Genomic DNA, 27,214 nt, shown 5'->3' with positions numbered 1-27,214 from the left:
CGAAGTGGCAAATTCGTCAGCAAAGTCACCTTGCGCTCGTGCGATTTGCCGAGTCGCTGAACAGCTGAACTGCAAAACGAAGAAGCGCAGGTTGTATTGCAGGTAAGACGTCCATATAACTGCGCGTTATAATTTCTGGAGATTAAAAATATTTGCGAGGAGACCACCCCGCCAAGAAATGGTAAAGTGGAACAAGTCTAAGAATGGAGGAACCCCGAAAAATGCGGAGGTTGGGAAGATTACGAAGGCCGCTAGGGGGATTGCACGAATAAATCATGGCGGAACACCGAACAGAAAACAATTTATGAAGTTTTAGGGACAGAGACGCGGAAATACCATAATCCTCACCAGTGTTGACGAAACATGGCTGTGGCCAGAGCGTCGTCGCTACTGCTCGCATTTAAAACCAAGGTATGTTCCGCAAATGATCGGTAGCAATGTTCAGCGACATGGCGAGCGTTGCGCATCGGAGGAGCTCACCTTCGGTCGGGAACAAAGGCGTCTCTCGCAGCGTTGAATTCAATATCCGCTGGTGCTGCGACGCTAAATGGTTCTCGACACGTTGTTACGGGCTGTTTATGGAGGTTTTCGGCGTCATGGTGACCAGTGAACCGAGCTTACAGAGCCGTTCCCTCCTACGCTACCCCACGCATCGCGCACGCCGAGCAAATGGAGTAGTTTTTCCTGGTGCTGATGCGTGATTAATCCATCAACCATTATTTGGGGGAAGCGCCGCTGGTTTAGCTGGCAGCGTTATGCGCGCTCGATATGCGCCGGTTTCCCCTGGAAACTTTCCCGCTAAAACCAAAGTTATTGTAAAATTTAAAATAATAAAATAAAATAAAACGAGTTGTTTAGAACCAGCGACGTATCCACAAATGTGCATTCGATCATTCGCATAGCATCCAATTTGAATGTGATACTGTCAATACTGTGCTGGCAATCGAATATTTTAAATGCTCTATTGTTTATGGTACAAAAAGGGGGACAATTATACCACCGTAAACTAGCGCAGAAGCACCCGCCTCGTTCAATTCAAGGGCCCACTATTAACATTTTCCAAACTTCAGAATTCTGACTGGACAAGTGCCCATGTTTAGATTAATCCAGTTTTCAGTCAAAGTGGGTTAGGCGCTCCCTCTGTATTTTACAATTTTTTTTTAAACCAATTTAGACATCTGAGGTTATACTTAGGGTGTGTATTTTCCGGTTTTAACCGAAAAACACCGATAAACATCCGTCGGTGACGAAAATACAAAATCGGTTAAAACCGAAAAACACCGGTGGTTGGATATTTTCGCCCCGGTTAAAACCGAAAAACACCGGTCGTTGCACGTTTCCGACCTAGCGAAACCCTTTCCCCGTAGAAGTTCGTCAAACGTGTTATCTCGTGGATCCTGCATTCTTTCAGTGTCTATACATGGCTTGCACGTGGCGTCAGTCCGCCCTCCTTTCTGGGGGTGAAACGCGTATAGTTAACGCAGTGAAAGCTAAGCTCTCACACGCCTTTCCCCCATTGTGTCGTTCATGGCCCCCTTTTGTGGAAAAATTAACGCAGCGGAGGGTACGCTTTCACGTGCCTTTTCTCCATTGTGTCTGGCCAAGTAATGTCGGTGCAAGCCATGTATTCAGAGGTTGCTGTGGTTCCTGGAAGGGAATGCCAACGTCCGTGTCGTACAGGGCTACTGAACTTTCAGAACTGAGATGCGTTCCTTGTTATCTGTTTAGTTTCTATGGGCTTTTGGGGAAACGGAAAAAAGGTTTTGTTGGTGGTGGAGTTTTTCGCTGTATATAAAAGAACCGTTCTGTAAAAAAATTTGCAGACGTGTTTGAGAAGGCGCGTCCGTCCCGTGTCTGCGGGTTTTCTCAACGCGAGACTTGCTTCCCTTCGTCGTCACGCGGAGTAGAAGGCCACCAGGATGGGAAGTAAGCGGAAAGCTCAGGATGACTACGCTACAGATTTCATGGATGAATCGTCGTTCTGGTTCCGCGTGCCAATTGTTAATCTGTGCATAAACGTGGAGCTGCCAGAGGGATCTGTGCCTTATGAAAGTATCTATCGGCTGGTCCTCCGAGACGAGAGCTAGCTGAGTGACCTACAATCAGAGTTTCTTTGTTACCGCCAGTATGCTGTGACTAGCACCGTTGATCCAGTGTTATTTTGGAAACTTCATTTACCTGACTGGAGTCTGCTGTCCCAAGCCTGGCTGGACATTTTGGGATTTCGTGTGTCCAGCGAAAATGTGGAGCGTGTGTTTTCAAAATTGCGGGTTGTGAACCGCAAGGAACGTGCTGCCATGATGGATGCAAACCTCTCGAAGTATGCTTGCATCCACTATAATATCCAAGTGTGAGAAATATATGCTTTCTCGAGAAGTGTATGAAATATGTTAATAAAATTATAACTCTTTGTCTGTGATAAATCACATTTTTTTCCACCGATAATCACCGATTTTAGCCTCGCCGTGAGACGTTCCACCGAAATACACCGGTGTTTCGAAAATAAATAAACACCGAAAAACATCCGCCGATTTTTCTCACAAATAAACACCGGAAAGTACACACCCTAGTTATACTGCAATGATTTGATAATTTTTCACCATTCTAATGCAGGGGCATACCCAAGGAGGGGGGGGTTCTAGGACAATTCGTTGAAAGCTCATTCGTCGGCGGACAATGCGTCGAATGGGGCGATTCGCGCTAGGTGAATTCGTCAAAGCGGCCCGTTCGCAAAAATGTTCGTCGAAAGAACTGTAACAAAGTTGGAGTGATGCGCTTTTGAGCCTAGAAGGAAATTTTGCCACGACTCGCCGACTTGCAAATACAAATATGAATATGGACATTAAGAAAAAGAGCGATGATTTACAAACATAAACTGCTTCCTCGATGTAGCCTTTTTGTAAATTCATGACTAAATGATGTTGCGAAGAAATTATGTAGGTCAAAAAGAATAATTGCAAGTGAGCTTTTTCTAGTTCCGTACAAGCCGTACAAATTTTGTCTTTACGAAGTTGTAGGAAGAATAACTGCGAAAACAGGTTTTATTGTCTTGCGATAGCTGTGCCTTCGAGGTTGTTAGCCAACGTAGCCTTGCAGACTTTTCTTTGCTGACAAATCCAGTACGCTGTGGTGGCTGTACCAACAGCAAGGTGGTGATGGCTGTACGTGTATTACAAGTGTACATATAACCATCCAGGATCAGAAGATTAGCTTTTTGCTCGGTCTTCCCGAATTCCATGATGGTAGAGTCGAGTGAATGTCTTCACGGAGAGCCCGGCTTTTATAATTTTGAACGACCCGAATATTTACGATTCACTACCGGACCCTTGTAAATTCTAAGAACTGAATTTGTAATTCTTTATTTTTGGCAAACAGGGTCCCATTGTTTACCGCCAACGTCCCCGGGTAAATCTAGACGCCCGTGCAACTCTTTTCATTTGTTCGACCTAGTTCAACGAACGGGCACTTTTGCCCAATCCTCCGTTTTGCGAATTGGCCTAGAGTGAATTGCCCTATTCAACGAATTGTCCATCGACCAATGGGTTTTCGACGAATTGGCCGGGCGGGGGAGCTTATGGGGCTTCAGCCCCCCCCCCCCCCCCCCTTTAAATCTGGCCGACCATATTATATAAACATGCATTTTGACCTCCCCCCCCACTCCCCTTCTCCGCACTCCAAGTTATAGACATCCCAGCCGCCTCAACACCCTCCCCCCCCCCCCCCCCCAAAAAAAAAAAAAAAAAAAAAAAAAAAAATTCCTTTCTGCATTACTGCTCTAATGAAGCAGCAAAAGCAGGAACCATATATGTAAAACGAGAGGGGTAGCCCCAAGTCATGGTCCTGCATGGAGGTATGAAGCTTCTGAAGGCAATGCCACCAGAGGTGAGGCCGAGGGAGACTTCTGGTTTGGAAGTACACACCCCCAACATCCAAAACAAAAAGACGCTATTGGACGAACTTGGGCACCCTTAGGTGCGTTTCCGCCGACCGCGACCTCTACTTCCGGCTTCACTTGGGATTTTATCGTTTGCCTGGTTTGAGCCAGTATATTGCCTCTTCTTATTCCTACCTCCATGTGGTCCTGTGTTTTTTCATCTGTCCTTTTTTTTTCAGATTGAAGAATCTGTGGCATTAGTTCCAGGTATGGTGGCAGAGGAGAAATTGAAAGCTGTTCAGTTCTGGAATGTAGTGTCCGAAAGACTACAAGAAATAGTCAATGACAGTGCCGCAGACATCAATGCTCTGGCGCTCAAAATGCAGAAGGATGGCATGGCCACGGTATGTGTGGACAGCTCCTCTTTCCGTTTTGTCATTTTCGCACCCTGCACACATTAACAGGTTCTGACTGTGTGATATTTTAAGGCTTCTATGGACGATCAAGGCGATCAAACATCTGGGATGGCTCCACAGTACATGGAATCTCACAGTTACGGATCTGAGAACATTTACGCTGGTAGGAGACTTCCAACTACTCTTCCTGTGATGTCTGCTGGAAACATGCTACTTGGGACTGAAGCATTGAATGCGTAGAGCCAGACTCCTGAATAGGCAGAAGCCATGGCCACATACAGTTCTCAAGATCAGTCATCACATTGATAATTGGCAGGAGTGTTTACAGGGCCCAATATAATCTCATGAAATGTATGTATAGAAATGAAACCTACTTTCTAATTCAATTCTATGGGGCTTGAGGACCATTGGTTGTGGCACTAGAAACTCAAGTGGCCTTATGCTTTTTTAACATCCTTAGGCCCTGAGAACAATCGCTGATTGTAGTTCAATTTGTTAACTGTAACCCTCTCCTTGTCGGTACAGCAGTAAAAAGACAATAAACCTTCTTTTTCACATGCAATTTTTTTTTGTTGATATGTTCGTTGACAATGTAGAAATACTGCCAGTGTGAATTCATTGTCTACGTATGTGCACTGATGGACTGGCCAAATAAAAGGGCTATCCTAGAGCCACTACATGTTACCAGAATACCGACTGTCCCAAGCTTCGTATCAGGACTGTGTTGCATCACTCAAAACAATGGCTACAATATGTTCACCCTGTGCAACCTGCTCGCGAGCGGAAAAAGGACTATCATTCCCTTTTCGCATACTAGAATACTGGCTTCTTGTCAGAAAAAGCCTTTGCAAAACCAGCGCACTTATGACCTTCCGTTAGTTAGTAGCTGACCAGCTGCAAAAAAGTCCCGTGCATGTGGGTTTTATATGCATTTTTCTTTATCTTTAAGGGGGGGGGGGGGGGGGGTAATGTTAAACAACCAGAAAGCTCAATTGGGTCATTACTTACGTCCAGGCGGATGCCATAGGGTGTGATACCTTGGGAGCATCCAGTGCAGAGTGCAAGTTTGTCTGATCCTTACACAGGGTTTGCGATAACGTTGAAATATTGAGCTCTTATTGGCTGATTGAAAAAAAAGTGGGTAGACCTCAAGGCATCTAGCATTGAGGTCTATCCCCAATCCTGTCAATCAAAGCCAGTCAGAGCCAGGGGCAGATGCAGGAATTTCCTGAGGGGGGGGTCAGCTGTTGGTCAGCGTACCATATGTTTAGGAACCCCCTCCCCCTCTCCCTCGTTTCATGCCCTAAATTTTACACATGCAGAAATCAAGAGCGAGGTCAGGACATCCGGACCCCCCCTCTAAATCCGCCCCTGGTCAGAGCTTGGCATCGTTCTGACGTCACCGCTATTCCCGCGCATGAAGCAGGCAACTTGCTCCCCGCATAACTAGATGACTCAATGCTTCTTCTTCTGTCTTAAACTCGAATACATACATTTATTGTTTGCTTATTGCCATGTTGTCACTTTATTTCAGTTCATACAACAGAATGTGACGTTCCATTGCAGAAACTTCTCAGCAGTACAGCGTTGGCGAAACTACTGCTGCTCCAAGCCATGAACAGGAATACTTGGAGCTGCCAGTTGAACTCGAATCTGTCGCGCCGTCGCAGCCTGTGCCTGTGCAGGGATCCTTTCACAGTGTGCCACTCGGGCCTCAGAGGTTGGACGGGATGAGCGGCACGGAGCCCTCAGCAGACTCTGACGGTGCCCTCTTGATGCCCATGTGCAATGCTCGTCCTCAGGAATGCTTTGAGCTGCCCCAGCAAGACCAGAACCCCAGCAGCTTGATACCCGGGAGTGGCATCGGGCCAGAGATTCTGCCTCCATCCGTGAAGGTAGATTTTTGTTATACGCGGCAACCCCGATGCTGAACTGTTTCACCATAAGTGCGAGCAAAGCCGGAGCGACAAGTGCAAGCATGTCACCTCGAGCATGGCAGGTGGGCTCGATGCACAAAGCTAGCTCTCGTAGCTTTGACTTTGGCTAGACTTCTTGTGAAACTATAAGTACTCTACTAGGAAAAGTGGAAAGGCAAAGCAGCCTTCCTCTTTTAGTCTCGGTGTTGTCACACATAATTAATCACCCACTTGCCTGCTTGCTGACAGTTATATTACGTCTGCATTGTTGGTTTCAAAATTCTTGCAATTCATCCATGAAACTGTCAGCTTTGCTCACAGTTTCATGATTGAATTTCAAGAATTCTGCCTCAGTGCAATGTTCTGACAGTATGCATAAGCGAAATGCATAGCTAGTCAAAGCTGGTGGGAATAACTTTAAAGCTAAACCTCCAGGTAGCCTCAGAGTGCCAGCCGACGCGTAGCTAAGAGACTTGCCTCGAAGAAGCCAAATTTGTTTTGAAAAAAATGTTGGCGGGCACTTTAAGGCTACCAGGAGGATTTTTTTTTTTTTTTTCGAACTATGATAGAGTTTTATCAGCTTTGGGTGCCTTGCCTCAAACAGGATGTGCCGAAATTGGCAGTAGTTGAAAAGAGAGGGTCTGACAGTTGTAACAAAATGTGGGCTACCTTTGGTGGTTCACCCATCTAGGTCATTCTGCAGTAACATTTGAGATAATCATGATACTTTGTAATGTCAATAAGCTATGGCACTTCACAGACAGATGCTGTTTTTTTTTTATATATAATTTTTTAGTTTTTTAGACTCTTGTTAAATGTAAATGTGCCTTGGAGGCTAGTGAAACAGGGCTTTGAGTTTTGATTGGCATTATACTTCACAATGTTGCATTAGAGATAATTTTGCTGCTCATATGACAACTCTGTTTTCCCGAATTTGAAACTCTGAATGCCAGGAGCTAATGAAGCATCTCTTCCAGGTTACGGGAAATGAGAAATTGTTAAAAAAAGAAGCTGCTGAGGATGTGAACTGGGAGCCTGAGACACATGCGATAGCTCCCAAACAGAAAGCCACGAGCAAAAAACCGACAAAGAAGACCGCGGCAAAAAATAATGCAAGAGCTGCAGACGACAAGGCCGACGAAACAGGCAAAAAATGGGACCAGAGCACAGATGTGTCCTTGCTGAGTTGCACTACTGAGTCAGAGAAAGGCATGGTGAGTCTCATAAAAAAAGTGCCAGACGTTCAAGGATCAGCAGATGGCAAGAGTCAGGTAAGCCACCAGTCTGTTTATTTACCATCTAAATGCATTCGCTCTATGCAGAGAGCAAGTCGTCTGCTTCTTGCGCAGGGGTTGCGGTGACGTCAGAATGACGCCGAGTTCTCATTGGCTTTGATTGGAAGGATAGTGGGTAGAGCTCAATGCTAGATGCCTTGAGGTCTAACCACTATTTTTTTTCAATCAGCCAATAAGAGCTCGGCACTCTGATATCATAGAAACTTATGCTCCACATAGTCAGTGACAGGTTAAAAATTCAGTAGATGCCCTTCCTCCACCATGAGCTTTCTGCCTTTGACGGCACTTCATCGCACGTGCAGTCAAAGACCAGTGGAAGACAATGAGTGCGTGATGAAGGTGCAGCTTCTACCGCTGACAAGCGTCTGGATCTACTAGTAACGGCACCTTGAATGAATTTGCATGTCCCAGTCCCATGCATTCGAATGCTCAGATGCCTTGTCGTGCCTTCTGCTAGCCAAAGTGGATACACATTATTAACAAACACTTCAAAGATGCTAACACAATGCAAGACATGTACTATTCTCTTTTGTTCGGTTTGCAAAAAAAAAAAAACAACCTCAAGTGCATGTCAAAATGTTTTTGATTTGGGATTATTCCTGTTTTTAGCTAAGGCAGCGTCCCTAAATTGCAAGGTACTATAATTATTTTTTTTTTTTCAATATTGTGTGTAGTTTTATAAATATCACGACTCAAAGTTCGGTTTCGGGCGTCTATGGCAAAACCGAAACTATCTGCCAGAGGGATGGCAACACTGTTCATCAGCTGTACAGCCACGACCTGACGTCACGCTGGTGCTGCAGTGCACAGTACAACCAATCAAATGCAGCTCCACCGCAATGTGATGTCACAAGGGTGCTGCGCCAGTGATCCTTCACTAAACGCTAATCCGCTTGCCGCCTGGTAAAGAACTGCTGGTCGCATTTTTAAAATCGGTATTAGTGGAGTACGCTGCTTCACTTTGACGTTATATTTCGGCTGTGATCATATTTCGGAACACTAAAGCGATGCCAGACATTTATTTTGGTTTCGTTTTCGACCGGAGTCGCCCTTTAAAGGCAGTGTTACCATAACAAGAGACAACATTCATGCCAATTCTGCGACTTTTGCATACATATTTCATACTAGGAATAAAATAATATTAAATGCTCTATGATAAATCAAAATTTGGTGCTTAGTTTGTTTTTTCACCAATAAAATAAAATAATAACTACCGTAAAATCCCGAGAGATGCCTCACCCGTGAAAGGTAGCCCACGCCTAGTTTTGTCTTGATTTGCTATATTTTTTTAACACCGTACAAGAGCCCACTTTTAGTAATAGTAGTGTTGGTATCAGTGATGGCCTCGGCGTAAATGCGGCTAGTTCGCTATGGCGGGATATAAGCAAACGTTGCTGATTGGGAAGAACAGTCATCTTTGCTTCGTTGCCCCTCGCCACCATAACAAGCTTGGAAGGGACATAACCCGAAAATATAAATTTTTTAATACTTTTCTTGATTGTACACCAAAAGTTAGCCCACTCCATATTTTCAGCCGATTTGCACTTGATGTTAGGTGTGCTATCTCTCGGGATCTTACAGTAGGTAGTCTTGAAACTTGTTTATTGCACGTCATTTAGTGCTACCTTTGCTGTGCAGCATCCAATCACATGAAATAGATTATGCTAACTTTAGGCAAAACAAGTGTGCTTCTCTTGTAGTCTCTTCTCTAATAAATTATCAACGCTATAAATATTTGTTGATGACAACAGAAGTATTCTTGATTTCAGGGTGCGGATACCACAGAGGTGATAGTCATACAGACGAAGAAGAAGCCAAAAAAGTGGAAGGAAATGAAGGAGTGCGAAATATGTCTCAAGAAAGTTCCCACTGCCGCTGCCCTTACAAGTCAGTGTACACTGCTTGCCTAGCTTGGAATTTTCTGCCTTCCTGGGCAATCTGAATCATATGCCCTTGACACCTTATCTTTCAGCTCACATGTGGACACACCGAAAACCCTTTAGCTGCACAGAATGTGATGCCCGTTTCTCTACAAAAAGTAATCTTGTTGGTGAGTCAACCTCCCAGAAGTTTCTCAGCAGCCCAGTCAAGCTTCCCTGTCATCTGATAAACCATTTGCGGAAATTTTTATGACTCATTACAGTACACTGGAGAGTAAACTGTTGCTTCTCATTGGTAATACTTCTGTTGCTAGATCTAAAAAATATATATATTAGCTTCTTATATGTCTACCTGTTTCTTGCAAAGCTTTGTCATTTACTTTCTTTGGGTATGCATGCACAGGGAGAATTGCATTTTACTGCTGTCCATGGGGATTTACCGAACATGTGAAAATATAAAAAAAACTCACTTAATTAGTTGTATCAAATGTTGGTGTGTTTGGTTTACCAATTAAACGGAATAGTAGTAAAAAAAAAATGTGCACCATTAAGTAAAGGACTTTTGTGTTTGAACCTAATTAGAATGGAAAGGTCTGCTAAGGTGTATGTTTTCCGATCTGTTTATCTGATTTGATCTAAACATTTGATTGTGTTTTAAATTATTGGACTAATTTATTTATGATTTGGTCCCGAAAGTTGCTATTTACACATGCTTAGAATTAAAAAAATATATATATTAATTAAATTGCATTTTTTTAAGACTTGTAAAAGGAAACTAAACTGTACATTCACATCACAACGTAATAAAATTTACTGTAGTTGTTTCATTGAACGACTTAGGATCAATTCAGACCTCTGGAACATCTTTAGTATGCTCTGAAACTTGGTATATTTATGCAAGAGATGTGTGAACTTTCTAAGCTTTTCGAATAATTTTTATTAGCATTTACTATTCTATTTATTTTGCAGCACACTTTCATTGTTTGAAGTAATCGATTTTGAATGTTAAAAAAATAACATGTTCAGAATTCTCTGCTTTCCCGTGTCAAGCTTCACTGCACTGCACGAGCTTGCATGCTTTACTTTCGCTGCTTTTCACTGGCACATGCTAGGAGAAATGGCTGACGTGACAGAGCCTCTCACTTCATTCGATTGTCTTGGAAATATTGCTCACTATTGTAGGTCATCCTTGCGTGGTTATACTAATTATGATTGGACCCCTGCTTTTAAAGGACATGTTACATGTTGGCGTAGTAGACTATATTTTACCTAAATATCTTATCAGGCCTTTCTTTTTTAGATGTACTAAGTATGTGAAACGTTTTTCATATAATAAAACTGTTCTTTTTCATGGGTATGCTTTCTATAAAAGATTTCCAGCCATGATTTCCTGAAGCATCCATGTTCAATTATTCATGTTTTAAGATATGTTCATTCAATTTGCTGTCAAATTTTAATATTCCTATTCAAATCACAGTCAAAAGTTTTATCTTTGCACACCTTTAATTTACACCTTTCAAATCATCCCCAGCACCTCAGTTACTGACATATTTTCCGGATTGTATTCTGCAGACAATACAGTAGACTCAGTAATTCAGACTCTAGGAAGACTCAAATTTCGTTTGAATTATCAGAAGTTTATCTAAATATGATGCAAGATAAAATTATGATTTGCCATATGACTCGCTACACATACAAAGCAGATATTTGATGATTTACTCTACATAGGCCTACTGATCATAAGCAGGTATGCCGCACAAAACACTTTCTGAAATGTATGACAAACTATTTATCCCTCAAAAAAAAAAAGTTTTATTGTGGACTGTTTAGACAGCACATTACAGCTCAAAACAAAATTAAGTTTGTTCATCAGACCAAGAAGCTGTCTAATGTGAACCATAAGCAGGGGATATATGAGCAATGAAAATGGGCACCGTGCAGCAGTTTTCATAACAACTTGCGCGAACGCTGGGACGTGGACTTATGCCATGCCGCCACGTCACAGCGTCCGCACAAGTTGCTATGTAAATTTCTGCGTGGTGCCCGTTTTCATAGCTCATGGTGCCCTGCTTGAGCCCCGTTAAGTGCGCTTCTCACCGAGCACCGGTGCACTGCGGAGAAGCAACACCCGCAGAAGCAAGCTCCGCAAGTGTTGCCTCTCTGCATTGCACCGGTGCCTGGTGAGAAGTGCACTCAACAGGGCTGCAAGAGCAAAAAGTATGAATTACACGAAAACGTCGTTCGAATTAGGCGGCTTATGAATACATTAGAAACATAGCTGGACAACCAAAATTTTAAAATTTCTTTGAATTTACCAGAAATACAAAATATCCAAGTTTGAATTATTGTGAGCCTACTGTAGTCTGCAGCCGCAATGTGTGGATGAAAACAAAAAAAAATATTTTCCTTAGATAGTCCACACTCAGTGTAGACCTAGTGCCTAGTCTGTACATAAAAAATTCTCATGCACTGCATACTTTGTTGTATGACTGCTTTATTAGCTCACGGAAAAGCTCGTATCATACATAAAGCATCATCAACATACTCTGTCATTCTCAAAATTTGCCGCTTGTCGTAAAATTAACAATCTAGAACAAAAGACATCCTCATATAGTCTGTACCAGGCACGTAGCCAGGATTTTGTTTCGGGGGGGGCCCGCCCATGACAAATTGCTGTATGAGGGGGAAAGGGGCGAGGAGGGTCCCAGCAAAATGGAAAATTTCGGGGGGGGGGGGGGGGGGGGAGGGGGGGGGGGAAGGGGCCTCTTCCCATGGGCCTCTCCCTGGTCTGTACCTGTAGATGGTTCGCATGGTGTAAAACTTCGACTCGTAAACGTGTATTGTCTGCGGACAGAAAATGCAACATTTGGCCAGAAGTGGGGACGGGGTTTTTGGCGACGTGTTTCAGTTCACCAGCGAAGGCACTCTGGAGAAAAGCCATACATGTGCTACGAGTGCAATGCCTCGTTTTCGACCAGAGGGAACCTGAAGCGCCACATCAAGACCCACAGCGGTGTGAAGCCCTGGGAGTGCACCCACTGCGGCGGGCGCTTCACTGAGAAGAAGACGCTCAAGGTCCATATGCGCAGGCACACGGGCGAGAAGCCTTACCAGTAAGAGTCTGCCTCGCTCTCTGGCTGAAGAGGGTACACTAGGTTGCCTTAATGCAGAGAGCAAGTCGTCCGCTTCTTGCACAGGAGTTGCGGTGACGTCAGAACGACGTGGAGCTCCGATTGGCTTTGATTGAAAAGATAGAGGGTAGACCTCAATGCCAGCTGCATTGAGGTCTGCCCACTGTTTTTTTAATTGGCCGATAAGAGCTTGGCGTTCTGACATCATCGCAACCCCTGTGCAAGAAGCAGACAAACTTGAGCTCCGTATATCTTTCTGTTTATGGTGATGTTATTCTTTATAGTACTTGATACCAACTACGCAAGCTCGTGAAAAAAAAAAAAAAAAAAGTGAAAGCCTTTTACAACTCCTTGTAACGCCGAATTAGAGCGTAGCTCTTGAGGAGGAGGAGGGTAGGGTACTGGGGGGGGGGGGGGGGGGGGGTCAAGTGACCTCGAGGGGGGCACGTGACCTTGGGAGGTCACGTGACGATGCCGATGACGTCATCAGTGACGTCAGTGATGACTTTATCAATGACGATGTGGATACTGATGGCGTCATCAGTGATGATGACGATGACGATGCGGATGCCGATGGCGTCATCAGTGATGTCACTGATGATATCAGCAGTGATGATGACGATGCGGATGCCGATGACGTCATCAGTGACGATGACGATGATGATGCGGATACCGGTAACGTCATCGGTGACGTCACTGATGACATCATCAGTGACGATGCGGATGCCAGTGACGTCACTGATGACGTCATCAGTAACAGTGATGTCATTGGGGGTCACGTGACCTCAGGGGAGTCACGTGACCTCGGATGAAGGGGAGGGGAGTCACGTGACCCGGGGGGGGGGGGGGGCTCGCGCGGTGCATTATGGGACATTTCCCATAATGCACCGCGTGGTTACGTTTACGGCGACGGCGATGCCGCTCAAGCTGGAAATGGGCCCCTAAGAGCTGCGCTCTAAAAAAGAATGGAAAACAAAATGCCTCCGTAGTGTACGAGGCGCTATCAGAAAGGTTAAAGGCTAGTTTCGTGGCATAGCACTTTGATACACGTTGAGTACGCACGCAGCCGTCGAAGGCAGGGGACCTTTGTGAATCGTGCCGAAGGCCGTCGGTTTGCAAATATTTGAAACTGCACTATGCGAGTTTCTGTGACCACATGCACGAGCAAATGGCTGATTTCAGCATGAAGTTGCAAACTAGAGCGAAGAGCGAATATAAATTCTATGTGAAACTTGGAAAATCTGAAACAAAGGTTTTTTATATGATTTGCCAGGCTCTTGGCGAAAAAGCAGCAAGTCGTGCAAGGTGTTTTGAGTGGCGCTCGCACTTCAAGAACGGCCACTGGAAGACGTATATGAATTGGAGAAGGTCGCCCTACCTCTCTTCGTAAATTCCTCCAGGGAACATGCACGTGTCTCAAATATAGGGTGTTCCAAGTGGACCTTCTGTTGTAAAACGAGCCAAAAAAATCGGCACCCGCTCATAGAAAGTTCAAATTTTCACCGAATGTGCACTGAGCAGGTCAGTCTTGCTGTGCAAAATTTCAAGGCATACTTCTCTTCCTGTAAAAAATGAAAGCAAGAAGCTTGCCGAAGTCCACGTTCGCAGACGACCAAGTTACCAGCGCTTTTAACTTGTGGCGCCATCTTCCGAATGGTGCAGCAAGCGGATGTTGCACTCTGTTATTTGCTTGCTGCGCCTGTCAGGAGATGGCGCCACAAGTTAAGAGCTTCGGTAACCTGGTCGTCTGCAAACGCGTCAAACGTATACTTTGGCAAGGTATTTCCTTTCATTTCTTTTACAGGAAGAGAACTGCGCCTTGAAATTCCACACGATAAGACTGACCTGCTCGGTGCACATTCGGTGGAAGTTTGAGCTTTCTATGTGCAGGCATAGATTTTTCCGGCTCGTTTTACAGTGGAATATCCACTTGAAACATCCTATACATGGAAAACATCCCAGTACCAATAAAAGAAGGAAATGGGGAGGGCTATGGTTTCGGACGAGAAAAGCAGCCTCACGGACAGTTCAGTGCGTTCTGTGTTCCAGAACTTATTCCTTTCTTGTTTGAGGACAGCTCAATAGACCCTTTTCGAAATTCAGTCTGGCCACTTTGATCACTATCAACATCTGTGGAACGGCATGTGTGCCATACCAATGGCGGCCTTCTAGTGACTGATAAAGGAAGACGTTGAAAATGCTCCTAAGTGGATGATGCGAGGCCTGTACATTCGGGGGGTCAGTACGACGCGACGTAGGAATGGAACACAAGGGCAACGTAAGCGTTTATTTCTAATAACTGAGCAATCTGTGGGCGGCACACAATCAACTTTGAAGCACTTTGGTGTATGGAATTTTCTCGAGGCATCTGAGTGGGTTTGAGCTTTTTTCTGAATGCAGGTTCTTGGTCACCATTGAACTGAAAGTGATAGAGAAAGAACTCACACTGAGCAATTCCTTGCGTGCCGTTGACTTGCGAAAGTGACGATGCCGATACATGTTCATTTCCGCCATTGATATGGCAAAACCTGAACTGCTTTACGAGCCACCAGATGGCGCTGAATTTCGGAAAGGGTCTATTTCAAGGTCTTTTTATTTTTCCCTTTTTTGATTAAATTAGCTGGGGGTCTTCTTTTCAAGGTGTATCAATATATAACAAAAACGTGAGATCCTGTGTATAACCATGGCCAGACTAGAGTGAAAAGGCATGCTCTTTTAGGGCCTTCGCTTTTAGAGTAGTTTTTCCCTCCCACTGCTGCTTGGAGGGGTCGCAGCAGCCTCACCTCTCCTAGATGCTTTAGCTCCTTCTAAAGAGGCAGCCCAATCTCACCAAGTTGGCCTCTTTGCTCCAAGTTCAAATTGGAGGAATTTCCAGACTAGTTAGGTCTATGGCCCTTGAGGCCGCCTACTTGCGGGGAGTTACGCAGAACACCTCCTTTTTGCCCTCTTAAAAACGATGCTTCGTAAACGGTCGTCTATTTATTGTAAGCCGATAACATTTTAATCGTTGCACTGTAGTTTTTACGTGAGTATATTGGAACAAGACAGAGGGGCTTAGAGCGATAAACTGGCAGCTCAATGTGAACCCCACCCGGCCGCCACCATGTTGCACATTTTTGGCCACTAGACATGTGACCGTATAGTTTTACGTCTGGATTTTAACAAAGTTTCATGCACAGTTAATTGCTTATTGATCTTTATTAACAGTACCGACAAGATAAGCTATTTTTTGTTTAAGTTCAAAATGTGCTTTTATGGCAAAAACTCGGGCAGCTTCGCAATGGCTCCGCTAGATGCCGTCAGCCGCGGTTCTGTATTTTGGGTTTTTATCGGAGCTAGACACTGATCTCTGGGGCTAACAATATTGAAAAATAGTTTATCATGTTTTTTTGCAGCAATCGCAATGCCAATCTTGGCTCATTTTTACGTAAAAGCCCCAGGATTTACAGTGCAATCCACTTATAACGATAATAAGAAAACCCAAAATTTCAATCGTTATAACCGATTATCGTTGTATCTGAACTAGAAAATTATCATGTCCAGTCTAGAAACTTTAGAAACTGATCGTTTTAAGCGGTACATCTTTATATGATGTATTGTTATAAGTGGGTTGCACTGTAGTGTGTGTCTAGTAGTCGAAACCATACAACATGGCAGCAGCCAGGGGGGGGGGTCACTTTTGCCTGGTGAACGGAATACCAGTTTATCACTCTAAGCCCCTCTACCTTGTTGGTATATGGGCACGCAAGTTTCAATCACGGGGGTCATAATAGTTGTTGAGAGTGACGTGGCAAGAAAAAATTCCATTGCTTCTAAGCGATAGCTAAGGCTGTAAGTAAGGAGTGCCGCTGTCTAGACCGGACAAGGTATAACAGACCTTGCCACATGATGCATACACGTGGAGATAGCCCAGGATTACTCCCGCTTCGTCGTATTATATCTCTGGTTACGAAACATTCCTGCAACTGGATTCACAATATTTCTTTGGAAAATATTCAATTTTGGCACTGCCTACGAAATTTTTTGTGTACACTAAATTTAAAAGTCTAGTGGGAGAAGATCAGGGGAAGTTCGCTAACCAGAAGTGGACCAAAGCTATTCGCAACTCCAGCAAAACGGTTGGCACCTAGCGGAAAAACACTGAACTGGCCAGAACAGGTCTTTTCGCAATATCTGCTCGTCTCTTGTGGCTTTCATAATTACCGTACATGTTGTCAGTGGTTTGCATGATAGAACAATTGTCCCGGTGACTCTGTCTTAACTGTAGTATCAGCTTGTTCCCAGGTTGCTCTGTACGCAACCACGTGAACCAGACATTCTGAATTTATCAATGTTCATCAGGAACGTGGAAGGACAGTAGGCAGTCCTTTCACCGCTTCCTCGAAAAAATCAAACCTCTGGAAGCTTGCTTACGCCAACACATCGCCGCAGGTTTGAAACGGGAAAGATCAGATACGGGGCAAATCATTTTGAGTTTAATGCTTGCTCGCTGATGCCTCAGCATTGAGTGTTGAGCTGGCACAAGGCACGGCACGACCTGTATTAGACCGCCATATTTGTTCGATAGTGGCGTCCCCTATAGTTCGCTGGAGTTGCAAATATTCGGACAACTTTCTGTAGCAACAAAGCCGAAGCCATGGGTGCCCGTGCGCTTACGTACCTTCAGCGCTGATCAGAACTATGCACGCACACTCTTCACTTCTGAAATGTCACAGAAAGTTGCCCCCAGTGTAGTCAAGTGGTGGCATCTTACAAAGCAATAAATGGAAAACAGCACCCCTTGGCAAGCGAGTCCCGAATACTATCCGTTGACCAGTCACATAAATGGTATCCAAAGGGTCAGTCACCTGACAAAAGACCCGCTTGTCCCCTTCTCCAGGTGCCAGATCTGCCAGCGGCGCTTTGCCCAGAATGGCATTTTGCAGACCCACATGGCGATGCACCTGGGGCAGAAGTCTCACCTGTGCGAGCACTGCGGCAAGGCTTTCAGGCAACGCTCGCAGCTGCGCTTGCACACGTTCAGGCATCAAGGGGTGCGCAAGTATGACTGCGCCACATGCCCTTCTAAGTTTCTTACCAAGGGTGAGTAACGTATTCAAGATTCTAGCTAGGCCTAGGGGCATTTAGGCAGCTGCCCTATGCAATCTCCCTAGGCAATCAGTGATTTAGAGCTGTCTTTCTTACCCTAGTACTGCATTCTAGTTAGCCTTAAGCTGGCAGGGCAGTGGGAGTTTCGCGCTCGCCGGATTAATCAGCCGCCCCTTTCATCACCCGATCCCGCTCTCTACACATGGGTATGAGCGTAACCATCAATGTATGACTGGTTTAACAAGCATGTGGCTTCCACCACACTGTCAGCTTAGCGCTGAGCTGACAGAATATAGTAAACTGCTGTGGGTAGTCTGTGAGTTTGGATACATCAAAACGAAGCCTAACATCAGCATAGGGCCGAGGACAGGAAGAAAGGGCTGCTCATGACGACGAAAATCTAATTTTTTGGGTGTTTCGATGGCAGGAACAGTCGCGCAGGACTTCCAGACCGCTTCACACCCATTGTCGTTGAGAGTTTTTCTTTAGAGTAAATCACATCGGACTGTAGGAGTCTTGTCACTTGTTTAGCTAATTTACACTACAACTTATTCAATTATGAGGCTTCTTTACAATAGCACTTCAGCACGAAAAATTGCAAGTATACAATTGAAAATGTCATATCCTCTTGGGCTTCACTGGGTGTGCGTAGGCAGGCACCGAAAAACACAATGACAAGGAGAGATGCAAACACTGGTGCACTCGCAATTAACATTTGCACATATTGCAAAAGGCAATATTTGCACAAGTGACACTTCGATACCCTGGTTGACAAAAGAATTTGATTTTCTAAAAACAGGTCTACACCGGGCCTAGTCATGACAAGGGGTTTTTTCATGCCTGTATAAAGAATTTGTTTTTTCAATAAATGTTAGTTGCGAGTGCGCCAGTGTTTATGTCTATTCTTGTCATTGTGTTTTTTGGCGCCTGTTTACGATCATGTACAAACTGGCCCAAATTGCCATATTAATTCACTGGGTGTTTTCTGAATGAACTTGGCTTTAAAATTAACTAGGACAATAAGGGCTCATCTGTTGTGACAGAGGAACCTTCGGGTCCAATTGAGGCAGTCTTCTCAGTTTCAGTTTGCTGTGTCAGGGGTGAGCCTCCCTCTTGCTTATTGGTGCAGCACCACAACAGGCATCATGTCAGGGATGCAGCAGCAGAATTCTCAGTGCCCGTGGCAGAAGGCCTGGAGAGGGTTTAGTCGGACGTTTTGTTCCTTGTAGGTGATTTGGAGCGGCACAACCGGATGCACACGGGAGAACGCCCTTTTGCCTGCGATCTGTGTGGCAAGAGCTTTACCAGGCAGCAGTCACTCAATGAGCACACCAATCGGCATTACGGGATCAAACCCTACGAGTGCAAGCGTTGTGGAAAGACCTTCGCAGAAATGTCCGCCTGCTACAAGGTGAGCTTACTAATGTGGCCCAACTATGGCCGACGTGTACAGTTGACACTTGTGTAGGTGTAGACCATACCTGTTGCCTGACCGCAACCAACTTGGAACTTACCGTCGTTCCGATCATTTGTGCATATGCTCAGCTTCCTTGAAACAATAGCCAGAGTCAGTTTCGTTCGAACCTCAAAATGTCATCGGAACTCTGGCTCGTGCCGTCGAGGAGGTAGAGACTCAGCGCTACCGTCGAAAGCCTTAGAATGAATGTAGGGGTCAAAGTATTGAAACATAGAGGCTGCTGGAGAGGGACATATGTTCTCTAAAAGTGAAGATGCTGCCCTTCTGAACGAGTTAGCAGAAACAATGTCTGAAACAGCAAGGAGTCTCACACCACAGCTCAGCCCATGTTTGTGCCGGCAGAGAGGTTCCACAGAGTGATTCAAGGAGACGCCAGGCTCTTTAAATCGACCGCAAAATTCGGTTTCTTAACCTATCACGCTACGACTTTGTGCAGCGTTGCCCACAGATGGTGCATTTTTTTTGTAAAATTTGCAAAGAGCGAACTTACCTGAGGAAAAAGTAAAGAAAGAAAAAGGCTTAGCTCCTATGGAAATGCAGCGACGCCACCGGTCTTGAAACAACACGGCGCCGTTTGGACGGGAGACTAAAGATGGCGCAATGAACGTCACCAACGAACGAGCATACGGCGCCGAGAGCCGGCGTTTTTAGCAGACAATCTTTTCGACCCAAAAGCGGCGCGCGTTCCGCAGGCAGTGACAGTTGCAGAAACAAAAACAGGCGCGGTACTGTAGAGACCGGTTATAATGAAGTCACCGGGAATCGGAAATCACTTCGCTATATCCGCTATTTCGTTATAACCGACTTCGGTTATAACAAAGTGCGAAAGGGAATGGGAAATCGTGATCGCTTCGCTGTAGCTGCTATCTCGTCATAACCGACTTCGTTATAACCGGTCTCGACAGTAACAACAAGGAAGTGCAGTTCCTTGTCTGCTAAAGACGCTGGCTCTCAGCGTCGTATGCTCATTCGTCGGCGGCAGTTGGCGTCGCGATCGCTTGCTTCCCGTGTGAAACGGCGCCGTGTTGTTTAAAGACCGGTGGCTTCGCTGCATTTCCATAAGAGCTAAGCCTTTTTCTTTCTTTACTTTTTCCTCAGGTAAGTTCGCTCTTTGCAAATTTTACAAAAAAAAATGCACCATATGTGGGCAACGCTGCACAAAGTCGTAGCGGGATAGGTTAAGAAATCAAATTTTGCGGTCGATTTAAAGAGCCTGGCATCTCCTTGAATCACCGTTTAGTGCCGTGCCGGGGAAGTTGTTAGAAATATAATGAAAGACTGCAGGGGTGCTGGCGGACATCCCGTGCATGGAGCTCGTAAAGAGCAGAGTTAAATTAAACCGCCTTCACGAGGGCAAGTTTGTCAGTCTTCTTGATCTCTTTTTATTATGACTACACTTCTTATGGTACATCAAATTGGCAATTTTGCATAGAGATGAGAAGTAATTGAGGACTGAATAGCAATGGCCTCATTTCGTATACATGCACTTTGCAATCCCCATTGCACACAATAGATAAAAAACAAAACTTAAGACATGACACATAACATAACATTTGACAACAGGGTTAAAAATGATATTCCATAAGGTGCTTATAGGTATATTGTCAATTTTAATATTTCTTGCACCAACAGCTGACAGCAATGTCGATAGTTGCCCCCTCGAGTGTGTATTATAAGCTGACTAGTAGGGGAAGTTAATGTTACGAGGTCAACTGGTTTTCTCTTAAAGGGGTATGGAAGCAAAAATTGAAATATTCAAATTTCGTTTGGAAATGAGTCAAGCATGATGGATAATAACCGTAAATGATAATCGCACATCTGTATTTTGAACGACTAGCTATATTTTTCGTTCCAAACGGTGCACTCAAGCAAGCGCTCGAAGAGAAGCGAACGGAGAGTGGGATGAGTCATGGGATATCCGGCGCAAACTAACACAGAAAAAAAAAGATTTCTCACGTTTGTGGAGTAGCAAGGCAGGCATGGTTATGAGCTTTGCCCTTGGTGGCGTTGTCAGCGTTGTGGTGGTGTCAATAGCGTCAGTGCGTTACAACTGAGCCTTTCGAAATACCCGTGGGCTGCCGAGCATGTGGCTGGCCCAAGGAGCACGTAGCTTCCACAACACTGTCAGCTTAGGGCTGAACGAGGTGGGGAAAGCAACTTTTGTTCGAGTTTTGAGCGACGGGCTAATGTTTTAAGGGGAGAATGGCTGTGTCCGGTTGCACGAACGAGGGTCCGAGAAAGAGGGGAGTCCTTCCTTTCCATCTTCTTGGACCGGTTGGTACAATGCGCGATTTGTGAGTTGAGCTAGGAGGGAAGCTAAGAAGGAAAATCTTGAAATTCCAAAGAGTGACGCTGCTCCGAAGGATTCTACTACGTCACAACTACGTAGCAAGTTCCCCAAAGTTGCTAGATTACCTCCCAAATAGGCTCCACATGCAACCACCAGGTGCACATTGAAAGATTGTTTATTTAGCTTTAAAATGGGTTTTCTTGTGCTTTTCAACGGAAGACTGGTGTTTTTGAGGTTAGGGTGCAACATGCAACACATTCAAGGTAGAAAATGAGCGCTGGAATTTTGTTTCCCTACCCCTTTAAGGCTAATCTGGAACTTTTATTCCCAACTTCCTCTCATTCCAATGATCATGGCCATGACCGCGGAAACAGGGCTGTTGTTCCCTGGAGTTTGTACAAAATAGGCTCCATCATTCATGGACAAATTCTAAGAAAGGAAGAGGAAGAGTTTCAACTCAGCTGGAAAATATTGTATAGTCGGTCTTTGATGTCTTTGATGTACCAAGTGGCATCTAAAAGAATGTTGGCTGTTTACCTGGCATGTACACTCTAAGCTTGGGGATTGATGCTCTCTTGGAATAACTGTGCTTCAAGATGTCTCTAAACACAAAACTTTTAAAGAACCTGGAACAGTACTCTAGCTGAAATAATATTTTGTACTTTGCAGCATATCAAGGCTCATTCCAAGTCTGGAGGCAGCACTGGCCCAGAGGACATTCATGATGGAATGAAAGTGGTGTGTTCACTTTTTTTTTCTAACAAATGATTTGTCCGCAAGCCTAATATTGTCACGTGTGTGGCGGTGTCGGCAACGCTCGCGCCTGCCATGCGGAGGATCAAAGTTCAGACTTGCTGGGCCTGGTTTTTATTTTATTAATTTGTACTCTTCTGGAAGGTTCCACACCATTCTTGGCTGCAAGTGAGTGTTCTGGTTTGGAACATTCTCAAACTTAGCACGTGTATAAAGCAGAAATAATGCGCTGCTTTGAGACAGTCTCAATTCCGTCTCCGACGCCAGGGGCTTGTACCGTTCTTATTAAGTTTGTCGCATTAAATGTGGCAAACTTCTGATTTTTTATTTATTCACAACTTCTCCACTTGCCATCTTTGCCACTCTGATGTTAACATGAATATTGAGTCCACTTTTGTAATTCAATGCAATTTTGACTTTCAAACTACACTTTCATTACTTTGGTGGCGAACACATGCTTCACACCTTCAACCTCCAGTGGCATCCCTTTCTGGCTTGTCCACTGATCCCTTCACTTGTCCTTCCAGTTTCTTTGATTCCCCATTTGAGCAGGGCATGCTTTACAGGAAAATAGACAGGCTGACTTTGTTAATTAAAGAGGTTGGAAAATGTTTCAAATCATGCGGTAGTTTGCCTTGCATTTTCACAGATTCTGAGATTGTCACAGTTTGCCCACTTTCTGCTTACGTGTCTTTTTCTCCTGCTCTTACAGAACACTCATGCCCTTCCCGAGCTGGCAGGGAAGACACTAGAAATTGTGCAGGGCATCGACGACAAGCTGACCATTCTCGTAAACTCTGGAGAGGAAGCATCCTTGGAAGTGTCAGACCCGGACCGACAGGAGAGCTCCTCGTGCGAGATGAATGCCGAAGAGACGACCATGGACACGGCAGGCTCGGACAGTATGTCGGAACTGACGGCCATCCAGCTCCTAGCCAGTGCCTCAAGCTACTAGGCCCCAACTTACGACACTAGTGTGTCTCTAATTAATGTACCGTATCTTGTCTCGCGTTGTACAAGGTGTCACATTCCAAAGAATGCAGTGTTAAGCAAGCCACAAAGTGTGCGTATGTTGTGGAGTGAGAAGCAATTTCAGCTGCAAGTGTATGTTGCTAGTTGCAAGGACATACCCAAATATAAGAGGCAGTTTTAAAGGAAGCAAAAAGCGGATCGGGGAAAACAGCTTTTTGCCGATAGGGTGCTGATCTATAGAGTGTTGTCAGATCTCTTTATGGTGCATGTTGTAGCATATAAATAAGCTCGTAATCATTCAAGGTGATAATGAATTTAACCTATCCCGGCAGTCTTAGCAGTGACGACCAAGGCACTTGAAGTGCTGTAACAATGATTTCCACGATCCTGTTAGGGTCAGTGCTCTATTGGCAAAAACCAGGATTACCTTTATGCACATCCCTGTCTAAACTGTTATCTTAAAGTTAGGTATCACTCCGGATGAGTAAAATATGCTCTTGAGTTAAAATTGCTGTTTGCTCCATTATTTGAGCAATTGATGCAACTCTATGAAACCCCGTGGTCCTCGCAATGTGAAACCCAGTAGAGCTAGCAAGGACCGCTGCAACATCTGACATGCGGCACTCAACTAGTCAGGTCGTAATGTCAAAGAGATCACTCATCCTAGAAGCCTTATGGTAATTGTACAGGTACTAAATGTTCCTTCTCCTTAAAGGGCAATTCCGGTCGAAAACAAAACCAAAATAAATGACTGATATCGCTTTAGTGGCACGAAATATGATCACAGCCGAAATGTTACGTCAAGGCGAAGCCAGGTACTCCACTAAAACCGATTTTAAAGATGCGACCAGCTGGCTCTTTAGCAGGTCGAAAACGGGTTAGCATTTTATCAAGAAACACCGGGCGATGCGTACCGCAGCACCCCTGTGACGTCACGTTGTGGTGGAGCTGCGGTTGATTCCGCATGTTGTACCACATACCACAGCACCACGGCAACATTGCGTCGCAATCGTACGACTGATGATCAGTGTTGCCATCCCGCTAGCAAATAGTTTCGGTTTTGCTGTAGACGCCCGAAACCAAAGTTTGAGCTGTGATGTTTATAAAACTCAATGCAATATCGAGAAAAAAGAATTCTACCTTGTAATTCAGGAACACTGCCTGAGCTGAAAACAGTTGTAATCCCAAATTCGAAAATAATGACTGGAGATGCCTTTTAATAGTGCTCTCAAGCAAAAAAAAAAAGAAAATTGTCACGCTGTCTGATTAGGTAGTTCTGCTGATCTGTTCATAAAAAGGTTTATGCATATCAACCATGTTAATACCAGCTGAGCCAAAGTGGTTGCATTGTAAATGCCGGATTGCAATTGTAGTTAGGAGACCTACTCACTTAGTTATCGTGCCTTAAAGGCCAGCCTGCAGAACCATTTTCTGCCTTGCGGTGAACCCTTTCCCAGTATTCTCTCTATTCCTTCTCACAATCTTCTTTGCCCAAAAGACGCAGGTCTGGGGGCTAACCCCACTGAAAGAGAAAGAGTTCCCTCCTTTCTGGAAGTGTTTCAGGCTGCGTGTCGGTCTTTAAAGGGACGCTGAACCAAAATATGATTTCACAAAATGAGGCCGCAGAAGTGTTGAACGAGACACTACGAATATCTCCAAATGGATGGCTGTAATTTTTTAAAAGAAGGGTGCAATCAAGCGAGGAATGTGATGCCACAATTTTTTTCAAACAGTCGAGAATGAGGGGAAGCAGCCTCACTTTTCTCCTCCTCGCTTCGGTTCTCCTGCTCGAGTGTGCAAAGCGGTGAGTGGCAGAGAGTGAGAATCGTGGCGTCACATGTCTCGTCAGCCGTGCTCTATCGCGCACTTTTCCAAATATATGGCCATCCGTTAGCGGTATCACTGTATAGTAAGTGATGTTTTCGGGTTTTGCAGCGTCCCACCTATCGCTCCAGCCTTGTTTTGTGAGCTCCAAATTTCGGTTCAGTATCCCTTTAAGGCGCAATGCTCTGTATGCTCGGATGCAAACTCCATCTGCAAATGTGTCACTTGGGGCTGTCAGATTTAATGACTTTATTGGTGAACCCTCGTCTTTTTTTTAATGAGTGGGAGAGAATGGGGGGGGGGGGGGGGGGGTATAATAGTAGTTTTACTTACAAATGTGCATGTAATGAATTAATTTTGACCCGAGCTCTGTGGTGGCACCTTGGTAAAAGCAGCAAGTAGCAGCTTGCAGCTTTGTTACCATGAATCCTAAACGACCTTCTACTTCATCTGAACAGTTCTGCATAGCGTTGTGGCACTCGTGAGCATGTGACGTTGAAGAGCATGTTTTAGTGCGAGTGATCATGCAAACAAGGCATTTCGTAGGGCTGCAGTCTGGTTCCCTGGTGCCTGTGTCTTTGAGAATGCTGCACATAATTTGTGACAGGAGTACAGACTGAGCTGTACGTGATAATCATATTTTATAGCAGCAGTTGTCCAAGGAGCAGCTGTTAAAATGGGATGTATTTTTTAATCTTTCGTACACCTTCCAAGACTACTTTTTGAATTGACGATTCAGCTGGCTTTAGGGGGTTATGTGACAATCTTTATAATACCAATAGTGTATGGTGACTCTCGAGGCTGCTGGTTTAGTGTCAGGTCTTAGTTTAGTCGAGAGTTACAACAAACCAGAGCAATCTACAGCTGCCTTTTTATACCAGTCCTCATAAAATGCCTAAGGTAGAATTTTATGCATGCAGCCATGCTTAGTATTGGACAGATTATGCAATGTTGTGATAAATCAGGCTAAAGCAGACCTTTTGTTATGGGTAACCTGCTCATAATTTTATGGTAACATTGGCTGTAGACTTTACTGTAGATTGGACACTATATGTATTAAATATTCCAACCTTTTGCATTTGCTGCCCACCACTTAGCATTTTATAGGCACATCACCATTAAGAGATGCTAGTATATCAGCTATGTGTTTCATTAAAAATTTAAGATTTTTTTTTTTTTTTTATGTGAGCCATATAATTTAAATTTTGTGTCATTAAATTTTGGATTGAAAAAGAAATAGCTTTTTTTTTAAACTTTCTTTAGCCATCTTTTTTTGTATATATTGAAAAAGATTGGTCACTTACAGCTAAAAGGAAAAATTAAAATAGTTTTACCAGCAAACACTGAATTGCAAGCTACCAGCATTCTGTAAACAAAGTTTGAAGTTGCAAGTTTGACTCCTTTGCACCTCTTAGAAAATGTGATTCTTTGGATTTTTTTTCTATTAAGATTTATATCATATGGGGCTGGAGCTTTCATCATTGTAGCATACACAGTCTCTTGGGTAATGGTGCCATGCCCTTGTTGCACTGGAGGAAAGTTGAATGACTGAGCACTTGTTCTCTTAAATTGTGTTTGGGGACGTTGCTGATCATTTTCCGTTCCTTCATTTGGAGGCCCGAAAGGAGGGCCCACGTGCTTTCGGAGATTGTTCCCAATGCCCTACTGGTTTACACTGTCGTGGCACATTCTCGGTTCTTCATTGTTCCCAATGCCTGAGTGCTTTACACTGTCCTGGCACATATCGGTTCTTCATTGGCTATCTGGTTGAGGAATGCACACTTCAAAGGTTATTGACAGGATGAGAATCGAAGGGAGAAGACTCAGCTGTCCCGTCTCTAGCATAAGCTTTCTGCCCTTGATGGCACTTCGGCGGAAGGCAGGGAGTGCGTGCTTGAGGCCAGGCATTTGAACGACATGCCCTGTCGTTCACAGCCTGTCAATGACTATAGTGCCATTGAGCAGTGGCATAGCCAGGGGGGAGGCTTATGCCCCCCCCCCCCCCCCTTTCACATCCTAAGCCATGAACATCCCTGCCACCTCAGCCCCTCCGCCCCCACCCCCCCCCCCCCTCCTTCCCCGAAGAAAATCCTGAATACACCACTGCCATTGAGAGATTGCTTTATTGGGTAACTCGGTCTATAGCCTTCACTGAATTCACTCTTCTTGTGTAGTGTTTGACCGTTTGTCATAGCAAAACATTGCGCGGATGTAGTAAATAAAAATCGGAAGAAGTGGTGATGCTTGAAAGATGCCACCGGAATTTTTATATACAGGGTGTCTCCCCCCCCCCCCCCC

At 44.6% G+C, this 27,214-nt stretch overlaps 1 protein-coding gene across 1 annotated transcript; it reads left to right on the top strand.

The window, feature by feature from the left end:
- The first annotated feature begins 77 nt into the window (after positions 1–77).
- On the top strand, positions 78–27,214 carry LOC8039667 (zinc finger protein 250). The gene is made up of 12 exons (XM_029995561.4): positions 78–411; positions 4,114–4,278; positions 4,363–4,453; positions 5,857–6,185; positions 7,184–7,477; positions 9,271–9,388; positions 9,474–9,551; positions 12,290–12,494; positions 17,392–17,594; positions 18,830–19,011; positions 22,037–22,105; positions 22,833–27,214. Exons 1-12 carry the CDS (start codon positions 364–366, stop codon positions 23,073–23,075), a joined length of 2,025 nt encoding a protein of 674 aa, XP_029851421.3. The 5' UTR covers positions 78–363; the 3' UTR covers positions 23,076–27,214.

Source organism: Ixodes scapularis, unplaced genomic scaffold, assembly GCF_016920785.2.
Source record: "Ixodes scapularis isolate PalLabHiFi unplaced genomic scaffold, ASM1692078v2 PGA_scaffold2__306_contigs__length_199485367, whole genome shotgun sequence".
Taxonomy (NCBI): domain Eukaryota; kingdom Metazoa; phylum Arthropoda; class Arachnida; order Ixodida; family Ixodidae; genus Ixodes; species Ixodes scapularis.
The sequence above is the reverse complement of the archived record's forward strand: the minus strand, read 5'-3'. Positions and strand labels throughout refer to the sequence as shown.

Bases quoted from the DNA above. Each gene is read 5' to 3' on its own strand.
- LOC8039667 (XM_029995561.4), top strand. From the start codon at position 364: ATGGCTGTGGCCAGAGCGTCGTCGCTACTGCTCGCATTTAAAACCAAG. The intron at 6,186-7,183 runs GTAGATTTTTGT...CATCTCTTCCAG, and splicing joins TTCTGCCTCCATCCGTGAAG to GTTACGGGAAATGAGAAATT. The intron at 12,495-17,391 runs GTAAGAGTCTGC...CCCCTTCTCCAG, and splicing joins ACGGGCGAGAAGCCTTACCA to GTGCCAGATCTGCCAGCGGC.